The sequence below is a fragment of the Cupressus sempervirens genome, chromosome 10 (assembly GCF_028749045.1).
Source record: "Cupressus sempervirens isolate cs-2001-9-10 chromosome 10, ASM2874904v1, whole genome shotgun sequence".
NCBI lineage: Eukaryota > Viridiplantae > Streptophyta > Pinopsida > Cupressales > Cupressaceae > Cupressus > Cupressus sempervirens.
Window position 1 is genome coordinate 569430484 of NC_143127.1, and position 12028 is coordinate 569442511.

Genomic DNA, 12028 nt, shown 5'->3' on the forward strand with positions numbered 1-12028 from the left:
AAAAAAAGAAGAGAAAACAACACTATTTACCTCAACGTCATCGATATATGGACACTATATTCAATAAAAGCTTCAACAGAACCTAAGTTGCCTATAAATTGTATCACAATGACTGAAATTATATAACAAAAAACATGGATATGAGTGTTCTAGAAAGTGTATTGCTCATAAATTTAAAATTTCTAATTTTTTTAGCAACATTCACTAAACTAAGATTTTTCTTAAACACAATATTAAATATAAACATTGATCAATGCCTTCCACAATTAAAACATCCCCATAATGCGCTATGCAAGCAAATTGATGGAACTAAAAAAAGTCGAGAAGTTTTTTCTTTGATATTGTTCAATGCATTTATGACAATAGTGCTATTGTTTACACCACTTCAAGCTATGGAATATAAATTCACCAACTGCCTCTAGCTGCCTCTAGATTTATTTTGGCAGATTCAACATTAATAAACTGAAATTTCCCATCTCTTCATACCAAAAAAAAATCATATAAATGTAGATATTTGTATAAATTCTCAAGAATGATTAAATAAAAAAACTAAAGATAAATTTAGAAGAAAACACAAAATACCTTCTATTAACTATTCATTGATCCATCCAATCACAATAGACATTTTTTGATCTATATTATAATTATAATAATAATAAAACTTACAATAAATTTACAAGAAAACACAAAATACCTTCTATTAACTATTCATTGATCCATCCAATCAAAATAGACATTTTAATTTTTTATCTACAAAATATATATATATATATATATATATATATATATATATATATTGTAGATATATATATATTCAAATATTCATTTGAATGATAGAAATTTAGCAAAGAGTAACATTTACATAAATGCATTAGTTTTCCGCCATGCCATGACTAATAAAACATATCTTCTAACAGAGTATAAAATACAATACAAAAATGATTAATCAGCCAAAATATAAAAATTAATATACTAAATAAGTAAAATCCGAAGACCAACAGAAAACTTTAGAGACATTTGAGGTCCACAGACGAACTACTCAGGGACCCTACTTTATTGTACGCAGAAGAGCAGCCCTAACTGTACTCGCAGTGTCGAAACAAAGATAAACGTAGAGGCGAGGGGAACGAATGTCAGTTAGCAACGCGTTTAAAGGGAGCTCGCATTTGTAGCAGAGGAGGAAGAGGAGTGAGGTTTTTGAGGTTCTTCGTAAACAGTGAGGGTTTCCCCTTTTTTTTTAAAACTCCAGTGAGAGTTTAAGTGTTTCAAGGGTTTTAGTTGGTTTTCAGATGTTATTCCTTTCATTTTTGATTTAGTATTTCTGGCTCCTTGTTTAAGGGAGTTCTGTCTTAGTTAGTATGATTACAATGCCTCACAATTTGGGTTGCTTTAGTTTGTCATTTTTGACACTGGGTTCTGTTTGTTTTGGATGCTCTTGTAGTATTCTGAAATGGGTCCTCAAACTTCTCCCGGACCCTAACTATCCCAAAGTTTAGAGACCCTCACAGCTTGCATGAGTTAACTCTGAACATAAACTCTTCCAGCTAAAGCTGCTTGAGTGTGTTTTCCGTGGGATTTATGTAATGAGATTGGAACTTCTACCAAATGCTTTTGAAAAATGGGTCCTCTTATTTTGGCTAATTTGCTACTATATGATCTATTCATTTTGCTTGCAAAGTGGTCTCTTTTTGGGGTGTGAATTGAGGGATTGAACTTGAAGGTTAGCGTGTAGGATGTGTAATATTTGTTTGAGGTAAGCAGAGGCAGGTGGGTGCGATGAAGTATGAGCAGAGAGTGTGTATGTGCAGGGCAGTGAGGAGCAGAGTGTGTGAGTAAGAGCAGGCTATGAGAGTTTGAGTGGGAGGAGTGAGGAACCGAGGATATTCAATTCTGTCATCCATTTGTTTTCTTTGGGAGCACTGCAGGACTTGCCAATGTCAGAAAGAGACCGAAAACTTGTTGTAAGTAACATGGGCCTTATCATTTCTCAGGAACAAGTCATTTGAAACATTACTTTTAAATGTTTGTCTCATTCTATGTTAATTAGCAAGAGGGATAGTATGAAGGGATCTCGTTGCAAATTCTTAGAAAATGCTTAATATATTTCGCATTTTAGGCTCTTACATAATTTTGACTTTGACATGCAACTATTGAGCAGTTGGATCTCTTTTTAAATATATGACTTAATGGATTGTTCTTTTTACAATTGCTCAGTTCTTTCAAGCACTTTGGGCCAAGCCTCACCAAAATCAAATCCAACTGATATGAACATAAACAGATAAAATAGACAAAGTACTTTTAGCTACAAGATATCAAATATGTGAATAGATGGGCTGTTCAGTTTGCAACTGCTAATTGTTTTCAAGCTTACAAGGACCTAGGTTCAGATTTGGGAGGGTTTAGTATTATGTTTCGAGCCCATCAATTTCAAAATTGAACAGACAAAAACAGGCAAATTCAGGCACGTCAATCAGTGCTTAGTAGCATGTACCAGATAAAAACCACAGTGAAAATGAGGAAACTGTATCCCAAACTGCAATTCACCAGTATGTCAAATGACAAGGCAAAATCTTGTCATAAAAATCCCTTTTGCATGAGAACCAAAAACATGCTAGCTAATTGAAATTGATATTGATAGTGTGGTATTAAGAGTATCATCTTGATTGAACTGATATAGAAAGAAATCACAAAATATTGTACACATCGGTTTTTTTCAGATGCCATGAATTGTAAGTGCCGTTCAGTCATTGAACTAATGCTAAAATTCCATGTTACCCCCCAAAAAATTATACAGAAGATCAGCGGCAATGTACGAGGACGAATTAGAGTTTTATATTCTATCATTTCTTTGATCTTGGGATTAGGCACAGCTTGAACTTGTTCAGACATTATCTTTCATTGCTCTGCTGAAATAACTGCAGATATTAAAGCGTACTCAGATCATACAAAATAATCTTACGCTTCTGGTAGTGGCTGTAATGTGTCTGTTGACGATGGTTTAAATAAATGAGATGCCTTTGAAGGTACCTTTGAAAATGCCTTTATGTGTTCTGCCACTGTTGCTGAGAGTATTTTTTAGAAACTCCAGTTGTTAATGCTAGATTATAGCTGCAGTAGTATTACCCTGTAACATACTGATTGGTGTAGGCAGTTTGTTTGAAGCTTTATTTCCAATCTAACTTCAGATCTTTTCTTACAATGATATCAATGTACTTCTATTAAAGTAAATAAATGGAATTATTAATTTTACCTAGGTATCTGATATATCGGTGACGTTCAGTTTTCGCAGCTGTGGAATGTGCATAAACTACATTCTACAGGTAGTAACTGTCCAGATTCCCTGTCATTTTCAATATCTATATTTTGATGCTCCAACCACTTTCACATCTGTGCATTCTTATCCACTGAGCAGTTTAAGAGCTCGCAGATCCAAGTGAACAGATATAAGCTAGTTTCTTTAGCATTATTGTGACATGTTACCATTAGTTCATCATCCATTGTACATTCTATTGTGTACAAATCAGGTAAGTGGTAACATATGTTTCAGCATGCTATCTCTTTTGCCTTTTAATTCGGTAGTCATGCTTATAAGAACTTGTGCTTTATATTGATTCCTGAATACAAAAGGAGAGACAGATATGACAACTTCAGATGGCAAGCGCCTGAAATGATATATGAATTTTGGAGGTAAATTAAATCATTTATTGTGTCTGAGATATTCCAGCACTGTTGCATTGCATTAGCATTGAAGGAAGGAACAAGAAAATGTAATGCATCTACCATCTTTGACTAATTCCAGCTCAGCTGTAATGTTATCTAATATGGTTCTAGGATGTACATGATGCCATACATATGAATAGTTGAATGTTTTTATATTTCTTAAGCTTTTCGGTTTTCCATATTCTTTCAAATTGCAGTGCCTTGCTGGCCCTTTAAAAGAATGCCTCCTTTCACCTATCATTCAAGAAACCTGTCCAGCTCCTGTCTCTGTACCAGAAGACTTTGAACACAGCCTTCAAGACCATTTGGCGGGTCTGTTTGATCTACAAAGTAATTTTTAAGGATGGTTCACAGTTTTTGTCACTGTGATAGGTTATGGCTTTGCTAAGGGAAAGACAGGCATTTTACTATTGGTATCTGTTTGATCTATAAAGTAATTTTCAAGGATGGTTCACAGTTTTTGTCATGTGATAGGTTATCGCGTTGCCAAGGGAGAGACAGGCATTTCACCATTGGTATAATCAAGAAGTAAAAATTTCCTCAATATACTAATGTTTTTAAGAATTTTCTTTGCTACATCAGGAAAACAATTAATTTGCTTACCTGCATATGCAAACATAACTCAACTATCACATGCTGTGTATTATATATCTGTTAACTTTTTGACTACATTATAAACTCCTTGCTGTTACATTTTAACTTCAACTATCACATGTCATCTATTATATGTCCTGTATTTCTGTGACTGCACAAAAAACTTCTTGTTGTCATGTCTTATGTTTTAACTAATAATTTAATGATCAGGTCATCTGGTACAAGCTTATTTGTCTGAAATTTTAGACAAGGTAAATGTGGTCTTAACTTTCAATGACAATATTTGATGCTCTATAGGTGCTTGGCATTCCTTGGAACGTGAACACAGAGGGATTAAGAGATTACATGAGCAAGTACGGGGAACTGGAGGATGTAATTGTGATGCGGGTAAGTGTGAATTGTTATGGATTAAAAGCTGTAGAAATTATCTCATATAATTAAAACAATTACCCACAATGTTATGTATTAAATGCTTTAGAAAACTTGTTGAATGCAATGCCCAAATTTTATGGATGAAGATGTTCTTAGATATGTGTAGAAATAATGGTCTTTAGAAAACAGTCCAAGCCTGCACAAGCTCAACAGAAAAATCAACTCTTACTAATCTTAGTTTGTCTATACTATGGAGGCTTTAGCCATGCATGTAAATGAATTTGCAAAATATTCAAATTACCGTAGGATTTTTAAAGTCCCATTAATGATGTAAAGGTAGAGCACATGCTTCCTTGATCTAATCATGACTGACAGCATTCGGGAACTTTGTATGCCCACATTTAATGGATGAAGATGTTCTTAGATATGTGTAGAAATAATGGTCTTTAGAAAACATTCTAAGCCTGTGCAAGCTCAACACAACAATCAACTTTTACTAATCTTAGTTTGTCTATACTATGGAGAATTTAGCCAGGCATGTAATAAATAAATATGTAGAATCTTCAAATTACTGTAGGTTTTTAAAGTCCCATTAATGATGTAAAGGTAGAGCACATGCTTCCTTGATCTAATCCTGAGTGGCAGCATTCAGGAACTTTGTATGCCATTGCTTTTATCATAATGTGATTTGACATTTCTTTTGTGCTCGTAATTCAACACCTAAGTAATTGGTTTTGAGATATTCACCCCTATAGAGGCTTTTGTAAGTGTATTGGTATGGTTTGGGCCTTCTTATCCTTCTGGGTCTTGATTATGTACATCACTGGGCAGGATTGGGGTTCCTGGGCTGTACTTAACTGGCTAATTAGAGTAATAATTAAAATATAAATTAAAGCTTAGAGAACTAAATATGCAAACATTATTTACTCAAATGCATTATTGCTTACTCCTTTTGTATTTGGTTCTAATGAGCTCATTTTTTGATGGACGGTTCTAATGAGCTTATTGCTGGTTGGGATGATCTCTAATATTTTGTCTACAGAGTTTGACCATGACTATTCACTATTTGTCTTTGACGATTAGCCCTTTACAAATAATATAATACTGTAAACCGATGTAATCATGATTCATTTGATTTTTCTCCCGGGGCCAGGGGGGAGTGGAAAACGTAGATTTGTATTAAAATAAATTCATTACAGTTGACAAGAGAAAAATTTCCAAATAGCCATAATACTAAATAAAGCAAAAAGAGAAAAATTGGCCCTGAAACTGACTGACGTAAATCGTTATGATTTATCTTTTAGACTTTTAGATCTGACTTATAACTATTAATTACCAGTTGTTTATTCTAATAATTTAACTTGTCGATTCTATGCAGATTTATAAAATTGGTAAGTTACCAAATTCGCTTAGAAACCACAAAATGTGACATTCAATTCACTCAAATTCGAAGTTAGTTCGAATTTGATATGAATTCGTCTGATGCCATCCAAATTCCATTTAAATTTGTGTTTTCGGACCTTGGGCGAATGCGTAGGAATTTTGACCGAATGTCTTTGATGTCAACGGAGCTCGAGAGGAATGTGTAGCGAATTTGGACGAATTTATGGGCCATGTCATCTTTTTGACTATTCACCTTTGACATAATGAAAGATAAAACCTAAAAAAACACATAAGACAACTGGCATTTGGGAATTTTCATTTTTGCATTCCACAACTTGCGTTTGGTAGCAACAACGACAGTTTAGGTGTTAACGTATTGCTACTCCACAACTCCTTTGTCCCCGTTGGAAGGAACTGTTACTCCTTGCTACTCCTCTGTCCTCACTAGAAGGAATTGCTACTCCTTTGTCCACATTTTATTACACTGAGTTGTATTTCCTTGGGTCATTGTGTGTATTTCTTTGTTATTTGGCAAGCTTCCTACATAGGCTTATTTTTATTGTGAGCCTCTACAGTCGGCCTCTACATTGCTACAGGTATGTACTATGCTTATGTTTTGTTTATTTTTTTGAATTTATTTTATTTTATTATAATTATGCAGGCCTTCAAATGTATGACCACAGTAAACACTAATTAGCAAAAGGATTTAATAATCATAATATTATAATTATGATTATTCAATTCGCTGTTATTTAGTGTTCAATGTTACTGTTATCTAATATATATTAGTCTATTAGACTATTTGAAGTGCTTGTCATTATCTATAGCGTGTAGGTATTAGACAGGTCACTATTACCGTTGCCTGTACTAGTCCTTAGATGATTTGTGTTCATTGTTATCTATTTGAAGTGATTGCATTATCTTCTCATTATTGTAACTTGTTTTATTTATTTGTAGATTCTATCATGGCTGCAAGTGCTTCTATAGCCAATGACCCCCAGTTCAAAATTGACAGATGTTCCCCACTTTGGAAACGTGTTCAAATGATTCGACCATTGCTGGGTGGAGGAGGTTATGTGTGGATTTGTAGCTACTGCAAGGAGGAATTTAGTAGCTCTTATAGTAGAGTAAAAGCACATTTGTGCTTTATTCCTCAAAATGCATCAAATTTTGCACTGGGAAGCCAAGAGTAAATGGAGTGCTACCTAAAACCTTTCTTCCATATCACATCGTAAACAAATATATTCACGAACAGAAGCAAGCAGAGGAAGCTGCTGGGAGGGCAAATTTTTCACATCTGTTGGAAAGTGGTAGGCCTTTAAAGAAAGGAAAAACATCATCTATGTCTTCATTTACCATTCCTAGTGAACCACCTACAGAGGGCCATCCATTCTTGCGTCCTCAACAACAAATTGTAAGTAAGATAGTAGTGGGACCCTTGGAATCATCATTCCAAAATGAAGCTAGAGACATTGCTGATCAAGCCATAGCCAGATGCGTTTATGTAAATGGATTGTCATTTAATGTTGTTCACTCCCCGTATTGGTAATACATGGTGAGGGCAATTAATGTAGCTCCAAACGGGTTCAAGGGCCCTGTATATGAGAAGGTATACACCACTTTGTTGGATGATGAGGTGGCCTGTGTAGAGAATGCCATGTTGCCCATCAAGGATGCATGGGTCGAAACAAGTGTGACAATAGTATTAGATGGATGGGAAGATGCAAGGAGCTGTCCTTTGGTGAATGTTCTTGCAGTGTCTATAAGAGGTGCAATGTTTCTAAAAGCTGTGGATTGTGAAGGAAAGGTAAAGGATGGTCCTTTCATTGCAAACATCTTAATCCAAGCTATCGAACAAGTTGGCCCTCATAATGTTGTTCAATTAATAACTGACAATGCGAAGAATTGTAGGGCTGCTGGCTTAATGGTTGAGGAGCAGTATGAACACATTTTTTTGAACACCTTGTGCGGTGCACTCACTCAACCTAATGCTGATAAAAATTGGCACTAAGGTTGAGTGGATTAAAAAAATGTATGAAGAGACACGAGATCCAAATGTTTGTCACGGACCACCATATGATGCAAGCCATATTTAGACAATTCTCGAAATTGGAGCTCTTGAAGGTATGTTGAATTGTTTAAAATTTAAACAGGTTTTAGAAATCTAGCCACTTCAGTAAACTTTCTATGTTTTCAAAATTTTAATCATTACCATTTTGATTTTAAAATAGGTTGTTGAGACCCGCTTTGCCTCCAACACCATTGTTTTGAGGCGCTTTATCAAGGTTAAAGACGAATTGACTAGAATGGTAACTAGTGCTAATTGGAGTGTATGGAGGCAATCTAATATTGATAAAGCAATTGCCATAAGGGGATTGATACTAAATGAATCTTGGTGGGATTGTGCTGAGTACCTTCTGAAGATCACCGAGGCTATATTGAGCATGATCCGATACACTGACATGGATAGGCCTTGCTTGGGTGAGATATATGATGGCATTGACTCTATGATTGAGGACATTATAAATATCATAAATGAGAGAGCAAGATCCTGATGAAATATTCTTCAAGGAGCTACAATTAATCATGATAGAGAGATGGAACAAAATGACTAGCCCTTTGCATCTACTTACCCTAGGTTCTATAGCCAGTTGGTCCTCAAGGGGAGTACCACTAGAGTTCCCCATATAGAGATCTTGAAGTTGCTCAAGGGTAGAAGATAGCCCTTCAAAGACTATTTCCTGAGCACCTATGACCTGCAATGAGGTTTGAATTTATGAGTTTTGCGAGCATTGATGATTTTAGTATTGACGCTCTTGAAGACAAGAACAATGCCGATGCTCATAAATGGTGGTACTTCCATGGACAAAAATACCAACACTTGCAGCCCATTGCCATAAAATTTTTATCACAGGTTAGTTTTTTAATTTTGAGATTCTAATTATTAGTTTCTTGTTGGTAAATAATAAATATTCAAAACTCTAATTTCTAGTTTCTTGTTGTTAAATTTGAGATTCTAATTATTAGTTTCTTGTTGGTAAATAATAAATATTCAAAACTCTAATTTCTAGTTTCTTGTTGTTAAATTTGAGATTCTAATTATTAGTTTCTTGTTGGTAAATAATAAATATTCAAAACTCTAATTTCTAGTTTCTTCTTGTTAAATTTGTAAATCTTGATAGGTTGCTAGTTCATCATCATCTGAGAAAAATTGGAGCACATACTCCTTCATTCACTCGATAAAATGCAACTAACTAAACTCTAAGAAAGCAGATAACTTGGTGTTTGTGCATTCAAACTTGAGGCTCACAACTCACAAAGAGAATACGTGCAAAGGGGGAGGCAAAACAATGGGATGTCAAATTGGAGGTTGCGGAGTTGGAAGACCACTTTGATGCACTTGCGATTGAAGATGGTGATCCTAAGACACATAGTACTAATGGAGCTGATCCTGAGGCTACGACTGAGACTATGGTTGAGACTGCTGACGCTAGTGGCACTAATTGTGCTTCTAATCAGCAACTACCTAATGATGATGAATTCTTTGATGATTTTTGGTGATACATTGATATTTGATCACATATAAGTCGACGACTGATTACTGATTACTGATTAGTAATGTTGACATTGTTGTTTTAAAGACTAAAGTTTTGAATTAAATCATTCATATGGTGGTATATTTTGACATTTTGTTATGTCATTTGAACAAATCATTGATATATGTGGTGGTTGAATTTGCTAAATTGCTTTAGATTATTAGCATAGTGGTGTATGAACTAGTATGTTGCAGCATATTTTTACACACACACACACACACACACACATATATATATATATTTTTATAATAAAAAAATTTCTTATGTGGACGAACCCAAAACAAATTTGAACCCAGCCCCAAAAAAATTTGATCAAATTTTGAACCCGAATGTTGAACCCGCATCCGAACTAGAATCCGAACCGACAACTTAGTAATATTGTATTGATAGAATATCATATACAGCCTTGCTGAACCTTTGTAAGTATGTTTGGCAAGCTCTTTGAACACTTAACTATCAACCCGGTCCCAAACTTGAATTAATAATTGAACATCGTTGTAATGGTTTTAGTTGTGCTTGTTCTATAATGCCTAAGTTCAAGCATTTAATGTATGTTATATTCTTCCTTGTAATTAGGATGCAATTATACAACCTATCTCTACACCTATTATTAGATATTATAATGTTTCTTTAATGGTCATTTTAGTTATTTTTTAGTTTATTGTGTAGTTTCTATTTTCCTCCTTAGTTCACGATTGTTTCTTTTAGAAACATTGTCTTTGTAAATCTATTAAAGGAGCTTTCATTTCCTTTGTTTAATACAACTACACCATCAATTTACCATAACATGGTAGGAGAGCAGGTCGATGGGATTTCATAAAATTTGGCGGATTTTTTATAGAAAATTTGAGCCTCTTTTGATCTAATTTATTTTCCCAGAAATTTGCTTTTCGATTTTTAGAAATAAAAATTGTTAAGAGTTATTTTATGAAACTTTTCTGGTTTGTCTTCGAGGAGTTTTGCTGGAAATCGCAAGCTTGGTTAAGGGTTTTGATCTCGCGATTTCTTGGTTGCAGCAAAAATCTCTATTTTTTGAGGATTGCATTTGCTGGTTTACCATGTGAAGTCTTGTATTTTGCCGCCCTTAAAAAATTCTTTTGGGTTTTCCTAAATTTTTCATAATTTATGGGTATTGTTTGGTTTTGATTGATTTTTCACCTCAAAAATCATGCAGGGTTTTGATTATTTTTTCACCTCAAAATTTGTGTTTGATTTTTCCCAAGGTTGCTCTGGAATGGGGGTACTTGGGGTGCTTAGAGTACCGGTACAGCTATTTTTTGTAATAGAGGACATGGTACTCAAGTATGTCAAACTTTATTTAAAATAATACTTTTATATTTATAGAAAATCTGAAAATATGACCCATGACAATGGTTTTTCCAAACAAGAACAGTGATAAAGCTTGCAAATGTAATGTATTGTTTTTCAGTTTCAGATTTGCTATATGTTTGTAATAATAATATTAATACATGATAAATGTTGAGATGCATAACAGAGAAGGCAGACTTTAAACATGAACAAGATGATCAGAAATCATATGACAATGATATATTGAAAATGATAAACTTCTGACTAGAATGGTGATAAAGTTTATTCATATTGTTAATCAATATTGTATCAAAGTTTCGAATTGATTAGGTATTGAATTAAGCTCGATAAACAACAAGCTGATACGTAAACAAAAAACCCAAAAAAAAAAATCAGAAATCTTAATCAAAGTCCTTAGCTATGATGCTCTCCATTGAGTACTTGGTACTTGGGTACGAGTACTAGGGGTGCGGGTATGAGTACTCATGCAGCCTTGGTTTTTCCAAATTCTCCTAAAAAATCGTGCCTTTTTACAGTTTGTTTTGGAGCATCATGCTCATCTCCAAAGTTTGGCGGGTTTGTCGATTTTTCCTCAAAATTTGACAAAGGGCAGCTTCATTATCCAACATCAGGTTGGATATTTTGTGATGATTTCTAGTTAGATGTTTTGCTGATTCTGAAAGGGTTAGTGGCAGTCTTATCTTGATGGCAGAGTTAGAAGCATGCTCTTGTCTCTTGTTGAAAAGCATTCTAAAGAAGGGCACCCTTCTTTGATCTTTTATGGATGAAATTTGGCTTCTTGGTCATTAACATTTTGCTGATTCAGGGAGGGTCTCAGCAGCTAGAATGTTTTGTAGAGTTTGTGACCAAAAGAAAGCAGTTAGAATATTATAATATATGTTTATTAGGTAGTTTCATTTTTGTCTTTAGTTCATGATTGTTTCTTTTAGAAACATCGTCTTTGTAAATTTATATAAGAATCTTTCATCTCCTTTGTTTAATACAACTACAACAACATTGATTTACCGTAACACATACATCGATTCCTAGATTAT

General features: G+C 34.3%; 1 protein-coding gene and 1 long non-coding RNA gene across 3 annotated transcripts in view; both read left to right on the forward strand.

Moving 5' to 3' along the window:
- Window positions 1-1082: 1082 nt before the first annotated feature.
- Window positions 1083-12028, forward strand: part of LOC149535156 (RNA-binding (RRM/RBD/RNP motifs) family protein) — a 55963-nt gene continuing 45017 nt past the window's right edge. Inside the window, exons 1-3 of one of the 2 annotated variants that reach the window (XM_089803996.1) lie at window positions 1083-1216; window positions 1809-1961; window positions 4612-4701. In XM_089803996.1, coding sequence (XP_089660122.1) covers window positions 1935-1961; window positions 4612-4701 — 117 coding nt within the window. In that variant the 5' untranslated portion in view covers window positions 1083-1216; window positions 1809-1934. The remainder of the gene's footprint in view (window positions 1217-1808; window positions 1962-4611; window positions 4702-12028) is intronic. The other variant, XM_089803997.1, reaches the window with a different exon arrangement.
- Window positions 3281-4250, forward strand: LOC149535157 (uncharacterized). The gene is made up of 4 exons (XR_016356857.1): window positions 3281-3524; window positions 3628-3687; window positions 3918-4050; window positions 4195-4250. It is a non-coding gene; the product is annotated as an uncharacterized LOC149535157 (long non-coding RNA).